Source organism: Canis lupus, chromosome 19 (genome assembly GCF_048164855.1).
Source record: "Canis lupus baileyi chromosome 19, mCanLup2.hap1, whole genome shotgun sequence".
Lineage (NCBI taxonomy): Eukaryota > Metazoa > Chordata > Mammalia > Carnivora > Canidae > Canis > Canis lupus.
In genome coordinates, this window is record NC_132856.1 from 36,775,029 (window position 1) to 36,794,716 (window position 19,688).

General features: G+C 44.5%; 1 protein-coding gene across 10 annotated transcripts in view; it reads right to left on the reverse strand.

Annotated features, from left to right (window-relative positions):
• CACNA2D3 (calcium voltage-gated channel auxiliary subunit alpha2delta 3) overlaps nucleotides 1-19,688 on the reverse strand; it is a 945,543-nt gene that overhangs the window by 83,567 nt on the left and 842,288 nt on the right. For all 10 annotated transcript variants that reach the window (XR_012011921.1, XM_072785849.1, XM_072785848.1 and 7 more), the window contains 2 exons: nucleotides 4,379-4,440; nucleotides 3,334-3,378 (listed from right to left, as the gene is read on the reverse strand). Coding sequence is in view for 9 of the 10 variants with exons in the window: in XM_072785849.1 (XP_072641950.1) it covers nucleotides 3,334-3,378; nucleotides 4,379-4,440 (107 nt within the window). In the remaining variant the exon portion in view is untranslated. The remainder of the gene's footprint in view (nucleotides 1-3,333; nucleotides 3,379-4,378; nucleotides 4,441-19,688) is intronic.

Genomic DNA, 19,688 nt, shown 5'->3' on the forward strand with positions numbered 1-19,688 from the left:
TAAAAGCCTTCAATCAGGCCCACTGCCAGGCCCCCCCAAGTCACATAGCTCAGGCACTGCCTGGGCCAACCCGAGATGTATACTCTTCAAGATGGGAAGACATCTGGCCATACTGACTCCACCCAGCAGCCCAGGGCACTCCAGCCAGGGCCCAGGGAATCCACTGATGGGGGACACAGAGGGGCTGGAATGGGTCCAACGCAAAGCATGTCTTATAAGTCTGAGGGAGTTGGGCCAGGTCTTCAGCACAGAGGAGAAGCCAGAGCATGTGAACTTAATGAGCCCTCACAGCTGTTTTTAATGGGGCCCTGATCACTGGAGGGCAGTTGGGGGAGAAGGTGGGACACGGTCTCAAAGGCTTAATTAAAAGTCATGAAAAGAAAATGACACACAGAAAGGGTGTGCTGAAAGGGTGGGAAGGGGCTTGGTTGGGAAGACAGGACTGGCATTTCCTTTTTTTTTTTTTTTTTTAAGATTTTATTTATTTATTCATGAGAAACAGAGAGAGAGGCAGAGACACAGGCAGAGGGAGAAGCAGGCTCCATGCAGGGAGCCCGACGTGGGACTCCATCCCGGGTCCCCAGGATCACACCCTGGGCTGAAGGTGGTGCTAAACCGCTGAGCCACCCGGGCTGCCCAGGACTCGCATTTTCATTTTAAACTATGTCAACCAGTTGCCTGAAGCCAAACTTAGAGTTGAAATGGGAAATGAACAATCATTACATAGGGCAAAAGGAGAACATTTGAGCATCAGATGAAGCTCAGAAAATATAGCAAACTCAATGCTTAACTTTCCAAGCCTGTAAACTTTTCTTGACATTTGTATGGGGGCTTATCCCAAGGCTCACTGATGATCATTCGGCAGTGAGGAGAGCATGCATTTTGTGCTTGCTATACCTGGGGGAGACTGCAGATGTGCCCAGAGTGCATATGCCATTGCTGTCTGAGATTCAGACCACTAACTCTGAGGGAAGAAAAAGTCTGCAGACATTTTTGGCTTATAGCTGACCTGTTTGCCAGGAGCTGTGCCATGCACTTTTAAATATATTATCTCATTCATTCCTCACCATTATCCTGTGAGGCAGATATTCTCAACCCCACAGAGATGTTCAGAAACTTGCTCAAGGTCATATGGCTGTCAGAGTCACAATATGAAGCTAGTTATTCTAACTTCATATGCTGGTCCTTTAACCACCATGCTACCTATCACCTGTGAAAATATTCATTGAACAACAAATATATACTGGTTGTTTCTAAGTGGCACCCATTTCCACTTCCTTTTATATGTGAGGATGTACAGAGGCAGTATGGATATAGGAAAGTTACTGCTTCTGGTTTTATTCATCAACTTGTTTAACCAGCTATTCATCTGTTTATCCATGCAACCACCTAGTAGCCAATCAACCAATCAACTATCCAAAAACATCATCCATCCCACCAGCCAACCAACCATCCACACTAACCCAACTAACCAATGAACTATCCTTAGATCTCTTGGTGTAAATTGGGATTAGTAGTTGTACCCATTATACAAGTGAGGGCTTAACACAGGGCTTCATGACACTGATTAATCAGTATTATCATTGGGCTGTGTTGTCTTGAGCTGAGTACTCCAATATGTAATCAATGTCTCAAAGGTAGAGAGGTTTGAGGCTGCTTGGCTGTTTTATGAATGGCATTCTCAAACTTACTGAAAAGGTTAATGATCATAAAATGCTCTTTTCTAAGGGAAAATTATTTTTAATCTGGTGGTCTGAGAAAATTGGGCTTCTGCTAAAAAGCTCATTGGTTTTTACTCTTTGGATAGTGACTCATACAAAAATTATGATCTTTACGGACTGAGCATTTTGTGTTTTAACTTCATCCTGGACTCCCTTTTACATTTCTCTCCTTGTTTTTGCCTACTTTTTTTGAAATATAGTTCTCATTTATTCTTTCTTTTTTTAAAGATTTATTTTAGAGAGAGAAAGCACACACATGAGTGGGGAGAGGGGCAGAGAGAGAGAGAGAGAGAGAATCTCAACCAGACTCCCTGGTGAGTGCGAGGCCCAGTGCTGGGCTCCAACCCAGGACCCTGAGATCAAGACCTGAGCCAAAAATCAAGAGTTGGCCACTTAACCAACTAAGCAACCCAGGCACCCCTCTAATTTATGCTTTCTATGTTGAAACTAAATTTGGTTGGGATTTCTCAAATCCCTGTGGTAACCAGAAGGACAATAAACATGATTATTTATAAGTTCCAATTCATGTATTGACTAATGTTTTAACTAATGCAGAGAAAGAAAGGCTACCTGAGCCACCACGAAAGGCCCCTGCACACCTGCTTGCTCTGAATTGAGGGGCAGAGGACGTATGAGATTGAATACTGTGAAAACATAAATCCGATGGGTAGACTTAGGACAGTGGTACATTTTTTTCTTCTATTGCTCATGAGTGGGATTCAAATTCCTCTTCCCAAAAGAGTGACAGAGTGGGAGAGAGATAAAAAGGAAGGGAGGGAAAGAGTAGAGTTCTGAGAGAGAGCATTACACCAGAATGAATAATTCTGGATTTTCAACTCCTCAGATTTTTAGCTCATTTATTACATGAAATTAAGCAAGTCATTCAATTTCTCTCATTTTCCATTTCCTTCTCTGCCAAACAGTATGAGCATTCCTATCCATTTCATTGGGTTGTTACCAGGATGAGAAGAGATAAAAGCTTTGAGAACTATAATGTGAACTTCAAAGGGCAGTAATTTGTATTATTTCTTATAAAATGCCAAAATTCCAATAGTGCTGTCCATGGCATATTTATTTATTTATTTTGAGATAGAGACAGAGAGAGAGAATGTGGGTGGAGGGGAGCAGGTAAGTGGAGGGGGAGGGCTGAGGGAGAGAGAGAATCTCAAATAGACTCCCCACTGATCCTGAGATCATGACTTGAGCCAAAAATCAAGAGTCAGATGCCTAACTGACTGAGCCACCCTATGTGGGACATTTAAAGCACATTTTTCCAGCTCTCAGAAACTAGCTGATTAGGGAAGGAAGGAAGGAAGGAAGGAAGGAAGGAAGGAAGGAAGGAAGGAAGGAAGGAAGGGAGGGAGGGAGGGAGGGAGGGAGGGAGGGAGGGAGGGAGGGAGGGAGGGAAAGAAAGAAAGAAAGAAAGAAAGAAAGAAAGAAAGAAAGAAAGAAAGAAAGAAAGAAAGAAAGAAATTTCCTTGGGTTTTTGCAGCTCAGTCAGGAGCAATCTGTCAGACAAGGCTGTATTTACAGTGGCACTCCCTCTGTGAGAAGGCACCCCCTGTCAGGTCCCCTTGACCAGGGCAGAAATAGGGCCAGGGAGCTGTCTTACCTCATCATCACAGCTGATGGAGCATTTGCCATCCAGAGAGGCACACTGTGGGGTCAGGTGAAAGCAAGGGGAAATGCGTTACTTGGACATTCCAGCATCTGCTATGATTGCCACTTAATTATTCAAGGACAAGCTTTAAGAAGTCCTTGCCTTTTATGCAAATACCAAATTTCAACCAAAGGGAATGCTCCAAGATGTGTCTTGTCTGCCTTCCCCAGGATCAATACCAGTTCCAAAGAGTAATATAAAAGACAATTTATTGGGAGGTAACTGGCTCTTTTTCATTTTAATTTATGTTGTCTATTTTAATTTACATTGACATTCAATATTGATATCTTTTTAAGATCTCAAGTCTTTGAGTAATAAAAAGTATAACTGTGCTGTTACTTAATTTTAAATTAATAGATCCTAATGGCTTTTTTAAAAAAAACCTCTGTTTTCTTAGTCTATAGTTTCCTAATGTGTTAATTTAAGCATTTATTTAAGAAATACCATTCCAACAATTCGAATTGAGCAAAATTGCCATTTCTAACAAATTACTAAACAAATACCACTAAGACTGCTCAGTACAGAGAACACAGTACAAGGCAAGAAGGCTCCCAAATTCTCCAAGGCAGAGAAATCCTCTGGTCAAAGAGGGTAGATGCATGCTTAGTCAGATCTAGTTATGCAAAGGACTTCAAAAGTGAAATAAAGAAATTCACAAATCAACAACCAGACATCACGAGATTAGAGAAAAGTCACTATGGAAAATCACAAAAGTCCCCAACAGGTAAAAGAAAAACTTCTCCTTTGGAAGGTCATTCTCTTGATTTCACAATTAAAACTGTTTATAGGAGCAAATTGCCTGCTTTCCCAGCATGTGGCGTCTAACATGCTGACAACCTTTTATTTTGCAGTGAAATGAAAGGTAATCTGAGCAGCCAGCAGTTCATTTTACAAACATTCATCGGAAATCTGGCACTTTTAGGCTCCGGGTACCCAAATGTGAACACCTGTATAATAACAGTGCCGCTAATGCTTCAATACACTGATTATAACTTACCTGTCTGCTGGCAGTCCAGAACTTCCTCTGGAAAAATTCAAGTTTCATCTGAATGCCTACAGCTGGGACAAATTATAAATAAAACAAGGCATTAGAGATTCCTTCACACAATTATTTAAGATTATCATTGAAAATCATCTGTCACGGCAAGAAGCTGATGCAAGCATATCAGATAAGAACGCTTAAAAACTAAACTTACAGTGAAGTCTACAACCACGACATTTTATCTTTCAGGTAAGGAATTCTCAAGGTTAATTATACTCACAGAACTTTTGACATAGAGCAAACTGAGCACAGTGCAGGTGACTCTTTGGAGCCATGTGACCTGTGTGTTTCTAAAACTCATACACTTGTGGTCACTCCCCTCCCCAACCCAGGCTAAAAACAGGAATGAAGAAAAGACAGCATATTTAGAAAACCACTGCATCTTCAGAGTTCTTGTTACAGTTATTACCGTATGAACTTGCATGTCTAAAATGTATACCATGCATGTGTTTTTGAGATATAACATTTGGAAAGCACTTGTCATGAGGCTGGTGTTTGGAAGTGAGTCACTTGACTATGATGTGACTTAGTTAAACTGGCCCCCAGTATCCACATCTCAATGATGATGATTTTCCCTCCCCAGGAACTTTGAGGGAATTATGCAGTTCTGTTTGGTCATGAAAGGATCCCTCGAGCAACAGTTCCTCTAGTGACGGAAACATACAGAAAGAAGAAGTTAAGAAAGTGACTTGAAATTTTGGGATGTAGCATTTGGTGGAACCTTAGAACGAGGACACGAACAAGCTCATGCTGTTTCTCTCCGTGAAGCCAAAATGATGTAATGCTTGAAACCATTTCGGAAAGTGCTCAAGGCAGAGCAAAAAGCTCATCACATGGTGAGAAGATGTTAGAGGAGTCTGGAAAGACAGAGTGAGATTCTGGGCTGGAAACACTGGACCCCACACGGGACACCATTTATCCCAGGGCAGTTTTGCAAACCTCAGTCCGTTGCACACAACCTCACCAATTTTGGCCACATCTGCACACCACCGGTATTGTTAGCTATCTTTCCACACTTTTTCTTTTACTTAAATACCTAAAGTAACTTCAACTGAAATAATAATTGCCACCAAAGGAAATACACAATTATGAAAAAAAAAGTTCACTCAAGACTCTTAAGATCTTGCATGTCGCCATGTTTGATCCCCCTCAGGTAATCATTGCCATGCTGACTTCAGGAAGTGGAAGATTCCTAGAGGCTGTTACTCTTAAAACTGTCAAGTGCATTCCTCCTTCCTAGAAGAATTGTTGAAGCAAGCCCTGAGATTCAAGGTTGACTGGGGTATGTACACTGGGAGGGACTCATCTTCAACCTTTGGACTCAGCATGTCAAACCCTAGGATAGGGCTAGACCTAAGCCTGGCTGCCATATGCAGGATTGGAAGTCTCTGAAATGCACCATTTCAGCACTCTGGATTCATCCTGCTTTGCTCAAAGTGTCCTCCATCCTCCAGATCATAAGCTCTCCAAGGGCAGGCACCTGTTCTTCCTCCTCACTGGATCCCTGCCCCCAGCAAGATGCTGAGCACACAGATGGCCCATCGGTAAATGCTTGCTTTTAAGAAAACTTTCAGGTCATATTACAGTCAGTAGTTCTAGAGAAAGAGGAGTAACATAAACATGAACTATAATCACCCCCAAATAGAAGTTTTTCAGGGTCAACTCTCCACCTATATGAGCCACCTGGGGAACTTTAAGAAAAAGTACTGATGCCTGGTTGCCTTCCCCCTCCATACCTAGACCATTTAAATCAGAACTCCTGGGAGTGGTGTCTGGGCATGGGGAGTTGAAAAATAGCCCCTAGTGAATCTAATGCACAGCCAGGGTTGAGCATGGCTGTTCCAAAGGCCCTGGTTAACTGGCTGTCGAGGACCTGCCACAACATGGACCTCTTTGTCAGACTACGACACAAGCTGCTCTTCCTAGCCCTGGAGAAAATTTCAGAGATTACTTGAAGGAACCTGATTTTGGAGGCTGAAGGCTGTTTGCTGTGGATTCAAATACTTCTTATCTTCCAAAACACCTGACAGGCTGTATCCTTGTTGGGGATGAGCCAATGGGGGAAGCTACAGACCAGGGTGTAGGCTGGGTTTTGCTCAGATCCCCCAGCCGGCAGAGGTGAGAGCCTTCCCTTAAGAAGTGGCTTGGAATGAATATCTCTGGTTCTACCAAAGACAGGGAGGGATGGCAAAAAGCTGACTTCAGGACAGAGGGCCTCAAGTTGTTGTGACATCCACTCATTGGTATCTAGGAGGAGGGTGGAAATGAGCTTGTCTCTCGTCTTTTGTGTATTTTCTCTGTGCAGCTTTCCCCCTACATTGTTCCCCAGCCAGTTCTTCCCAGGGTGGCAGTCAGAGTAACTCTAAGGGCACTTCTGAGGGACATGGTCAACAGCCATGGCAGGCTTCCAGGTGCTAAAGGATAAAGCAGAGGGTTTCCTGAAAGCATCACCCCACAGTGGCCTTTCCATGGTGTTTCTTCTTCCAACAGCCCAGAGTTGCCCCTGGCCCACCTATCATTACCTGAGTTCCCCATCAGCAGCCCATGCCCTTTCTGAGAACCCCTTCCATTCTTTGATGGAGCACTCCCACCCCCCAATTTTTACCTCCCTAATGAAGCTTGCTGCTCCCTCCTGGGTGTTTATCCATCTCACATTCCTGAAGCCTGCTATCATCTGCCCCTTTCAGCTTGTACCCCAGCTCCTCAGAGCGCTTTAATCTTTCCTCCTGAGTCAGCCCCTCTGTCCCATTAATCATGCGGGCTGCTTCTCTCTGATCCCCCTCCAGCAGGCTGCGTCCCCTCCCTGCTCCTGATGCCCTAAACTAGACACGGCTTTCCTCGCTCCTCACTCACCCCCATATGGGCTGTGAGGTTGATGCCACAGGGCTTCCTGACAGTCCTGACTGCCTTGTCTGCTTGGTTTTGCCCTGGCTGTGTTTTTGAAGGCTGCCCCCCGCCCCTGCCCCCCGCCCCTCCCAGCAACCCTGGCCCCTGGGTCTCTGTAGCACATCTGAGTTTGTAGCATTTTCACCTACAAGCTAACATACTTCTCTGTGATGAGGAGGATCACAAGCTCATTGGCAAGTCAACTTCATGACCATTGGTTCAGTGGCCTTCCCTATGTCAAGCTCTCCATTGAGTGCTGAGGGGAATGAGAACACACTCCCATGGTGTCTAGCTGGGGAGTAGCCACATGGTAAACTCAATGTCAGAGGCTTCAGAGAGGACTGTGGAGCACAGAGGATGGAGTGGCTTTGGCCTGGCAGAAGCTTCGTGTAAGGTTATACCCAAGGACCCCACTGGCAGGAAAAGTAAGAACAGAGGAAAGAAGGTAATCCAAGTCCAGAAATAGCACAGGCAAAATGATGCAGCTTTTTAAAAGACCATCGTGTCTTCTGAAGAGTATCCTGTAGGCCCTTGGGATACTGAATCATTGCAACAGAGGCTGAAGGTGCCCACATAGCCTACAATACTTACTATTTGGCCCTTTACTGAAAAAGTTTGTGGACACTTGCTATCGGGTCTGAGGAGCCATTTCAGGTTCAGTAGAGAAATGGCAGGACTTCAGATCTATATTGTAGAAGATCCACGATGGAAGCCTTGAAGAAGAAGAAGGCAAAGGGCCCAGACAGTGGAGACCAGAATGAGAGGAGTTAAGCAGCCACAGCCACTTGGTACATTTGGCTAATGATTTCTTGAGCATGAAAATGATTTAAAGTGGGAAAAACACACCGAAAAAAAAAAATCAGAATAAAAACTGCCTCCCCCCCAAAACAAACAAAAATGCTTCAGGAGCATCCTCTGGCCAAGAAAACAAATATGAGCTTCCACAAACAGAGTCCTTTCACTATTTTCCTTTATTTTTGTTTCACATGTTTTTTTTTTCTTTTTTCAACTTTTATCAGAAAAAAATCATTATTATTACTTCAGCAAGTCCCTTTCTCTTCCCCCACCTCCTACATATTCCCAAATGGAACCTGAGATATTTGTCATGCCTGTCTGTTTTGTTCTTTCAACAACATTTTAAGCCATACCAGTATATTCTGATTCAAGTCAATCCTGCTAATTTAATAAGGAAAACAAGGACAGAAAATGCTTTAGTGAAACCCAAGTCCCAAAGAGAATGAGGAAAATAAAAACACCATTCCTGGGGTTTAAAATTTTCTAGACAGTCCAGAAAATCATCAGCATATTTCTCCTGGAGTTCATGGTGCTCTTCACTTCCATCTGATTACAAATGCTCTCAGACTCCTACTGGGGCTTTTATGGAGAGGAGAGAAGAGCCCCCTTTCCATAACAGCATCTCACTCCCCTTCCAGGAGTGGAACAGACCCAGAAAAATGTATCCTTCCCAAAGTGCTGGTATTGTGTGAGCCTCCAGGACAGTGACCCTGAGATACTGGGATGGTCTTTGGAAAACCAGCAAAACAACAAAATCATCGTTATGAGAACTGCCATCCCCAAGAGCCCCAGAGCCTCTCACAGAAAATATTCAGGCATCCGGAGCACTGACATCACTTTGGGTTTGAATTGTTCAGGTTACCGTTCCTGTAACTCTTCTCAGTACTCAAGGAAGGCCTCAGTACAGATTTTCAGCTCAGCAGAGCAGACCACATACCTTCAATGAAGTAGGTTCCAGGCTTCTTCTTTCCCCAACTTTCTAACTTCCTTACAACCTACTCCCCCCTCCTTTTCTTCCTCCATGTTTATCAGAAACCCAGGATGTGCTAGGTGGTGGGTCTACTGAGATGAAGTCAAGACAGCCCGGCATGGGAACCTGAAGAGAGCAATCAAATTGCTGAAAAGAGGATAGCACTTCAGGATTCCCAGAGTGGATGTAGGTGAGCACAGAGCATCATCCACCTAACATCCAGCCATTAACATCCAGCAGGATGTCAATGACTACTGTGCTTGAATTGGGATGAACAGCTGACCGCAAATGCTCTCGTTCTGTCCTGTCCAAGTTAGTGGCCACCAGCTATGTGTGGCTATTTAAATTAAAATAGAATAAAATTAATAATTCAGTTCCATAGTTGTACTAGCCACATTTTAAGTGTTCAATAGCCACATGGTGCTAGTGGCCACTGTACTGGATCATGCAGATCTAGAACATTCCTATTATCACAGAGGGTCCTATTGGACAGAGATCAGTGATAACAGGAACAATCACAGAGAACTGAGTATTGGCATTCTTTAAGGATCAGTGGTAAAGTTCTCCACAGACCTGTCCACACTACCCACTCCCTGGAGGTGCAAAAAATAAGGATGACTTAGGTACAGGGGATTTAGATCAGATAGAGCTGCCAATGTGAGAAGACCTGGATTTGCAAAGGGAAGTTGGTAATTAGTTTGAGAGAAACCCAAAGAAATCAATGCAATATGCTCAATGTGGCTACCACCCCCAAGATTTATTTATTTTGCTTTATAAAATTTGAGAATACAAATTACATTTCCAGTGCTATTATATTCAAATGCATTCAAGATGAAATCATGCATGCATCTCATATCAGGTTAATAGACATGCATTCAAGTGTAATCCGAGACTCACCAAAGAACAATGTTACATGTAAAATTAGAAATAAAATAACTTTTTCATATTGTATTCATTTAGAAATAATTTTCTGTGGGCTTGGCCTCAACTTGCAACATACCCCTAGGAGCACAAATCCGGTTTGTAAAATGGTGCTCACCATGCCTGGCACGCAAGCTCGCACAAACACCCTTACTTCCATTTGCCCAATCCTCCAGCCACACAATATATTCACATACGCTTTGAGAGCTCATCCAGGAGACAGAAAAATAATCTAGCCACCACCAATAAATTATAACCAGGAAAATTTTTACCAAGAGAACTGGATGTGAATCCTGTTTATAAGATGGCTAAGGATGTGTGCAAAGGATGTATTACTTCACCTCTCTGTCCCTGCAAAGAGAGTCATACTAGCTTTAGCTTCTGAACAGAACTTTAGTGGGCTGGGGAAAAATGGCACAAAGTACAATGGTGTGCATTAGAACACTCTAAAGGCTTGATGGTGTTGTCAACATTCCTGCTATGATTTGTTCATAGAGTTTTTATCCTTTATTCTTGCTGTTCAAAACCATACACAGTCTTTCCTGCCAGGATATTGAGACTGAACAAAAATTTCATCCATCATGAATCCACACTGTTCACTGCTAGCAATGTCTATGGTGTAATATTGGTGGATAAACGCCTAACTAAATTATGATACCAAAGAAGAGGGATAGAGACTATATGAACACTGGCAAGATGAAGCAACATACAGAAAGTGATCATTCTCTTTCAGCTGAGCAAGCTTTTAGAATGGAGTCTTCCCCCTCGGGATTAAGGAATGCTGTGCCCCACTGTTCAAACACTACCACATGCCTCTTCTGGAATTGTGATCATTTATGCACACTCGGGACAAGGCTAGACAGGTCTGCATACAGAATCCAAGAGGGTTACTGTTCCTGAAACTGGCACCATCAGCTCCAGGTGCTCGTCAGCCAGGGTACTATCAAAGCTTCTCAATTGACTGGTCACTGCTGGGAGCAGGTGACCATTATTTCAGCCTGGTGCTTGGGCAGAGAAAGGTTCCAGAGTGACCTTCAGTCAGAGTGGCCCACAAACAGGAGCATTTTCTAATAGATCCCAATCCATGGGTTGGGATATGGTAAAACAAAACAAAACAAAACAAAAAAAACCCTGCATCTTTATTAGAGAAAATAAAACTCTAATGAGTTGATAAATAAAATATCTGTTAGGAATATCCCACGTATTTCATGACTTAAGATTGGGACAAGTTTTCTGACAACCTAAATTCTACAAATAAAAGCTGGCCATACGTTTGTTACCTCATCCAGATAATGAGCTCCTACTTGTCATATTTCTCAAGCAGGGTACTGGCTACTTTTACTCAGCTGGCTTAATATCTCCCATCCTGTCCTCATCCCCCCTTTGACAGAGCCCCTGAATTTTCATTCCTTTGTGTACAATGGCAATGATCGCTAGCGGTGATAGTAACAAGGCCTGGCACATTTGGATTCCAACTTGCCTTAATTAACGGTCAACTGGAATAGCTGTGAGCCAGGCCACATTTGTTTAAATGTTTTCCTCTGTTTGTTTTCAACATAGTTAATTGCAAGTTGAACTAACAATGAATCTGAATGTCACTTTTCGGGGAATATTTCATGATCAACTAGGGGTTTGGAATAAGGCCACTGTTCTGGGGTGTTGAGGAAAAGAATTCTAACCTTCCTTACATCAAATACAAGCCCATTCCAGAGGTCTGCTAATGTCCAGGATAAATGACTTACCACATGAATAACAATTTAAAACCGTAATGTGAATTATGACATAACTCATCTGTTAAATATTTCATGTGAAGATTTTAATGAATTGCATGATGGAATGTTGGACAAAAAAGACAAGTGAAATCCTGGGACTAATTTGGGTGAAACTGAGAACAGAGTATCCTCGCGATGAGGGGGAAGGAAAGGCAGCTGCACTCATGTCCCCCTGGGTGTCAGACTGGCAAGTCCAAAGGCTTTCTTAAAAGATTATAGGGGAGAGAGAGCGATCAGCAACAACTGTTTGAAAAATATTTAGATCAAAGCAATATTCGTTTATTATAATCTTGGTAAAGCCTGAACATTAATCTCTAAGGTATGGTATTATTTCAAATATTGGGGTGGGGGGGACATCCTCACAGCAGCCGACACACCTTGTATCTTAGCCTATGCCAAGTGAAGAAATACAATGATAAAAGGGGAGGAGGTGTTTTAAATATACAACCCCCCCCCCCAAATGAGTGCATGTTTCACCTCTGAAGTATTCCTTGTGGTACATGGTGGGGGAGGGTAGACTGTCTTATACATGCTTTTAAGTAACGAAGAGCTACACGATGGATGTCTGTGGTAAGAGAGAGGGAGTGGAAACAGGACTCATCACTTGATTGACAACTCGATAGCAAAAGGTTTTCCTTGGAGACTCCTAGCTGTGGAGGCCTATTTTAATCTGCCACCATCCCCACCCAGTCTGCGACTGGCTTCTGGGAACGTGTGTAGGAAGGCCTGATCATTGGCCCGCATATTTCTCTGGTAATCGCTTTGGTTTTGTCCTGCCAGAACTTCTCGGGAGCAGTCACCTCTGGTAGAGTGTAATAAGTGACAATTATGAATGTTTCCTCCATTTGGATTCTAATTACTTGACAGAATCAACGCTGAAAAGAATTAGCGGGGCCGTGGGATGGAATAATAATTTTCTTTTCACTCCTGAGGTAATCTGGAAGCATTTTTCCAGACTTCATCTAAAGAACCCTATATTCCCTCAGCTTTCTGAGGCCATGGGAGCTGGCATCAAGTATTTTTTGTCACATCGTTTTATGCTCACAAACCTCTTCAAATAATATTATTTCAATAAAGTTTTTCAGCCAATACATTTCTAGAGTCAATTCCCATCTTTTCAACCTTTTGGAATAAAACATTTAAGCCTCAGGCTTCATTGTATTTTAATCAGGGTTACACAAATCAATGTCCATTAAGAAAATTATAAGCTTCTAAATTATAGCTCCCCAGTTAATAATTTCTTATTAGGTCACCACCTAATAACAGTTACCAAAGAGATTTTAACAAAATCAGGGGTCAGATTTCCAAACATTTCAAAACCCATAATAGAATGGTCACATTTAGTTGCCAAACACCTCTGAGTTGGATGTTTGTGACTATACTTAATGCAAAGCAGCACTAAAATATCCACGTGGGTGGCTCACAGGGCTGGAGGGATGCATCCAGCTCCTCTGATTCTTTAGCTCATGTTCCAGGGCACAGAGAAGGAAGGGGACTTTTGCAAGAGCACCCAGCTCATTCGAGGGATCCTGAGTCAATTCCAGAGTGACTCACCTCAGATCTTTCCAGGGCGACTCACCTCAGATCTTTCCAGGGCTGGGTGGGAACTGCAGGGAGTGACATAAAGGGAGCAGCTCAGCTCAGCTGACGCCTTGTGGGAACACAGTTTGGATGCTACAAGTTATTCTGATGCTTGCAAGAGAAGCTGAGAAATCTAGATTTCATATGCAGACAATTCATTGAAAAATTCACAGCACTCCCGTAGTGTTGCCAGATAAAATACTTCTGATTTGCTAAATCTGGCAACCCTATACTGAGGGTCACACGCCCCAGCCCAGGCAATGACCTGGGGTGACCTCTGTTGCAAGCTGAGAAGAGAGCACTGAGGTAGCTTGTGTCCCCTAACAAAGTATCAGGACTGGGAATCAAGGCTGCCTCCATCAACATGACCTTTGTGACTTTGCTATTTGTTCCAGAAAATTCTTGCCCAGAAATACAAGGCTGTAAACAAGTAAAAATACCTCATGATTTACTTGAGAATCTTCTCCCAAAGCAATTTTTTTCTGAACAACAGACTACTCAGGCCAATATGGAAAGTGCTCATTTATCAAACCAAGACTTGAGAGGCCCACTATTCTTAAAGTAATCCGATCCCCAGATCCCCACACGGAGAGACCCACCAGACCCCAGAACCCTAGCAATATCTACTGACCCTCTCTTGCTAGGAAATACTTAGACCCTGGCAGGGTGGTGTTCTCCTTCACTGCAGGAGGGAACAATCCTGACCTTGCTTGGTCTACAGAATTTTCTAATGGTTTTCTTGTCAACAAGAAATGCTTCTTCAAAGCACTTAACAATACTTGGCATTAAATTATATTATTATTATTTATTATGATTCATTCCCACCTGACTAGGGGTAAGCCCCTTGAGGGGCAGAGAATGTTTACACCTGCATTCCCTGAATCTAGAAAAAGTGCCCAGCTCAGGCAGGCATTTGTGAATACATGTGGAATAAATGACTGGACAGTTGGATGTGGTGCTGATGCTGATGTCAGCTGTTCCTAGACAGTTTTCTCTCTATTTTGCTATTCAGGTGGCTTGCATATTGTCCTGAGGGAAACTGAGGGCCATGGAAAGGTTTTCAGTGAGGCACAGGTGTGAGATGAGAACAAATCTTGCAAATATCTGTAGGAAAAGGTGGGGCTGCATGGTTTGTGTGGGGAGGTGAGGGATGATGGAATTGCACTGAGCAAGGGGCACCAGGGATGGAGCAGAGAGGTGTGCTCTTGCTGCTAGGCGCTCCTGACCAAGTGAAGCCTGGAATCTGAGCCTTGCCATTGGTACATTAATCTCCTCTACACTTTGCCAGATACCACCTATCCCTCAACCTCAGGGCTCTGTCATTTTAGCTTAGTAAATTTCAACATGTTGCAATTTTGTTTGCATGTGAATTATTTCATGAAACATGTTTCCCTGCTCACTAGACATGTCTTGGAATTATGTACGATATATTCCATGATGGGAATTATTTTATAAATTGGATCATAGGAATTATATCACATAGTAATAGTAACATTAATAATATCAATAATTCATAGTATTTATCAAGCCTCCTACTGTGTGCCAGGTATGCCCTAGGAGTTTAAGATACCGTAAGCCAATCCTCCGAATACTGTGCCAGGTGGGCAGTACTCCTAGCCACACTCTTTATATATAAGAAGCCTGATGATCAGAGACCTAAGTTATAGGCCGAAGGTCTCCCTATCAGGAAGTGATCTTCACCTTGGTTTTCATCTCACAGAACAAAGTCAAAGAGGTTTTCTCAACTGTGAGTTCGAACATGCCCTCTGTGGGTTTGTTTTTCTTTTTTGCAGATAAAATACAGACTGGAGGTCTCAAGTTAAGTCACACATCATTCTCTATTTAAACAATCCAGAATATTTGTACCAATTATCAACATATTCAAATTGGTTCTGTCTTTTCCAGACATTAATGACCAATTAGTTTAGGGGATTGGCTCATCACTTTAAGACAAGTCTGAGAACACACTGCTTGCTCTGCAGGGACAGTTAGTGAGGTATTCAATAAAGAGTCAGGACCCAAGGATGAGTAGAAATTTATGAGGACCTAGTGACCAGGTGAAGAGGGAGGGTGGAGAGAGCACTTTAGGCCACCTGCCACATCTCGAGCTGCATCCTAGAACTCCAGGAGACCACCTGTGTGGCCAGTGCAAGCAAAGAGGCCAAACTTGCCTAGTCTTTATGAGACAGCGACTGGCGCTCAATGAGGAGGTTCAAACAAAAACTGGTGATTATTCTGGGGATAGAGCATCACAAGCACAACTGCCCTCTTCACGGTGGGTCAGTAAGACCATCCTTCTCACTCAGTATCCAGTGTCACCAGGTCATCTGACATGAGAAGGACAATAAATGGAAAGTCAAAGGAAGACCCCATACTTAGGAGCACGCTCATGCAGCAAGGCAGCCTGGGAAAGCGGCTCCCTCTGGCCACGTAGGGACGGATTCCATGTTCAGACACCTGGGTGGCAGATGTGTCTGGCCATATCAGACCTGGCCCAAGGCAGATACGCTTGCAGAACAGCTGCACGCAAGGTGATTATGAGCAGGAGGGGAGCAGAGAGTGAGAAGGCAGACGGCATTCTGGAGTAACAGAGCACTGTTTCCCCTCCAACCTCTTGGAATGTCAGGATCTTGGAATATTTGGAAAACAGCCTTACAGTGAAGGATACCAGTTTTGTTCCATAAGCTAATCAGGGGGATGTTGAGGATGGAAAAGCCATCTTCCGTCATTAAGGGATTGCTCCCAAACACGTGTCTGGATCCACCTGAGTCTCTCATCTGGGCTCCTGGACAGGCTTTCAGAATAGGCTGTCCTGGTCAGATCCCTGTACTGGCAAGGGTGGGCTGGAGGGGCTGGGGGTGGGGGCAGGCACCTCCTTTTCTGATTTGGGAGGGAAGTGCAAATCTTTCTCAGCAGGGCCCACACCCAAGCCCTCTCTTGAAGATGGAGGCCTCCCCTCCATGGTGAGCCAGGCCACCTCGCCCACCTTCCCTCAACACAGACCTTATCCATTCCACAAAGGTTCCATTAGTACCCAGTATTTTTTTCAGTCAAAACTGAATGAATGAATGAATCAATGAATGAACAAGCAAATCCACTATATTCCAGGCACTAGGCAGTTAATCAGTTGCTTTTCATGCTTTCTTTGAGGGATAACAGTTTGAAACACAGTTGTTACCAACATTCTTCCCAGTTTCCTGGCACCCCCTGGCTCTTCTCATTCCCTCAGCTAAAGCATTCCAGGCTTCCGGCCTCAGGGGAGGGATGGAGGAACTCAGAGAACAAAGGAGAAAATTCTAGATTTTGACTGTCAAAACTGGAGGCCCTCAGGGAATCTCAGGGCAGGAGGGCCTACTAGGGGAAATGCCTGGGCCCGTGCCTCTCCTTTCCACCCTGCCCCCAACCCCCTTAAACAGACCTCTTAGGAAAGATGACCTGACTGGAAAGGGAAGAGAATCCAAGGTCCCAGCCGGTGGCCCGAAGGAGAGACCTGAACCGTGATGTCCCTGCTGATCTTTTCCTTCCTTTCCCCAGCCCTGGTCCTAAAGCCCAGGGGGCTCTCCTAGCAGAGGCAAGCGCTCCCCTCCGCACACACTCCTCTCCTGAGTTGACCTGGTAAGTGGAGGACACAGGAGCTGGGTCTCCTCCAGCCCTCCTGCTGCTGCTGGAAACGGGAGGTCTGGGCAGAGGCCACAGAGAACCCAGGACGAGGCTCCCTGCGGGCTGGTCCCCACTGGGCCCAGGGAGCTGCCCAACTCCGGGGGATGGGATGAGGCGGGGCAGTATCACTGACCTGTGCCCAGGCCAAGATGACAGAGGACCTGAGAGCAAATGCCTGCATGATGCCACGGGGAAGTTTGTCCCCCACCCTTCAGCCTCAGGTGAGCCCTGGGGGAGGGCGGGGAGAGAGGAGATCCACTAGAATCCCTCCTGCGGGGGAACTGAGGCATCCTTCCAGATAAAGCTGCAAGGCTGACCCATCTGAAAGGCATGGCTGAAATTCACAGCCGAATCCTTGTTCACTCAAGAGCGCAAACAACAGGGATCCCTGGGTGGCGCAGCGGTTTAGCGCCTGCCTTTGGCCCAGGGCACGATCCTGGGGACCCGGGATCGAATCCCACGTCGGGCTCCCGGTGCATGGAGCCTGCTTCTCCCTCTGCCTGTGTCTCTGCCTCTCTCTCTCTCTCTCTGTGACTATCATAAATAAATAAATAAAAATTAAAAAAAAAAGAGCGCAAACAACAGAAGCCGGGGACCTCAGGAGTGGCTTTTCCCCAAGCCCACCCAGGATGGAGCCTGGCCTCTCTCACAGAGCACCTGTATTGGTGGCATGGGGAAGTGTTGCAGCCACCCTGAACTTCCCAGCAGCTTTCCCCACACACAAGGGAAGCAAGGGGCACAGCAGCTTCATCCCTACCTACCTCCCTGGCTCAGTGGAACCTGGACCTTTTGATCTGGATAAAAGTTTTCCAATGGAAGGATTATGGATGTTCCCTTCACAGAACTGGCTTTGGGAGAATAGGGTCTTCTGAGGGCCCTGCTGTAATAGCCAGAGCCTCTACCCTCCCCTCTGTGCAGGCCACTGGCCTACCTTGTGCTGGGACCTCAGCGCTGCCCCATGGCCCTGGCCCCCTCCCATCTGTCTGTATTGGGGGTGGGCTAATTCCTGAGTCCTCCTTCTATAGGGGAGAAGCTTCAGCAATGTGATGAGGCCCCAGAGTTCTGATGCTTCCTTAGTTGCCATCTGTGTCTGTTTCCTTATACTTGCATCCAGATTGGGAAATAACAGGTGAACTTGGGTCTGAATCCTGCCTGTCTCCTATACAGGCAGGGCACTGCCCAGGTCCAGTTCCTCAACAGGACAATGGGACAGAAGTTGTGCACCCTTTATAGGATTGAACTAAGACTTAAACGGACTCATGCACGTCATGAACCTTGCACAGTGCCAGGAACATGGGGACTGTTCAGTAAATGTCACATATATACACACATACAGTAACAGCTAGTTCAACACGTGCAGTATTTAATACAGTACCTGTCCTGTTATCTTTCCCTATAGCTCAGTCTCCACACAGTTTTTCCAAGACTGACACACTGCCATCGCTCACTACTCTGTCAAGGAGCTCAGATCCCTGCAGCAGAGGCCCTGAATTCATCCCATTTGCTGGCCTAGATTCTTTGTATACTCTGTTACCTACAGGGACACTGAGCTTCAATCCACCATGTAATGTTTTGTCTTTACTGTTAGAATAAGCAAGTTGGACCTGGTATAGTCACAACTACCTAGGATATTCTCAACTCTGCTGAGAGTCTATAACATCTGAAGATTTGATAAAATCCTCACAGGTACATACTGTCCTTATCACCTCTGTTTTATAGCTGAGGGCATGGACATCTCTAAGTAACCAAGCTGGAGTATTCATACTAGAAATTTCCAATCTGAAAGCTGAGAGGCACCCTGGGGGACCTAGGATTTGAACTCCGATCTTTCTGATTTCAAGGTAGGAAACAAATCTCTAAAATGAATGAACCAGAGAGAATTGCCTAAAATGACTTAAAACCCCACTAGTGTGTATTAGATACTATCCCCCATAACTTTTCCAGCAATCTCATAAGGGAGGGAATGTTCTATCCATTTTAAAGCTAAGATGGAGGCAGGTAAATGATTTAATCAGCGACTCACAGCTGTTAGGACTTGGTGGACCCAGGATAGGACCCCCCACGCCTGACCCAGAAACCTGTTGCCCATTTCCTTGTGGTTCTCAACAGGACTGCATCACCCCCTAGGGGGCTGTTTTGGAAGTTTATAATTTGTCACAATAACTGGAAGGCTCATAGTTCGTGGTACAGTCCCCCAGTGCTTTCAAGTGCTCTGCTGTGATTGATGTACTTGGAAAGCATGATCCATATCTGGGCCTTGAACTGGATCCTGTCTTACATCTAAATACAAAGTATGTCTTCCACATGGAATTTTCTAGATATAGAACCACAGTCCTGTGAAAAAGAGAGACGAGTGTATTTTGTGCATAACGTTACTATTTCAGAGACCCCCATCACCAGTGAGGCATGGTTTGGGGCTGAGATGTCCATACGGCAGCCAGTGTGTTTACAGAGATTCCATACAAGCTTCTGGCTACTTCATTCTGTCTTTTCTTGTAATTGTGCCCAAACATCTATGCACTAAAATCTATATTATCGTACCAGAAACTAGTCTTCTTTCCTGTCTTGATACTAGAGTTAGAGCATTCTTTAATTTTTGTTTGTCTATTTAGCAGCCTACAGGGAAACAGGTTCTATTCACTATGTATCTCATTTTGGGATCATAAAGGGGATATTACAA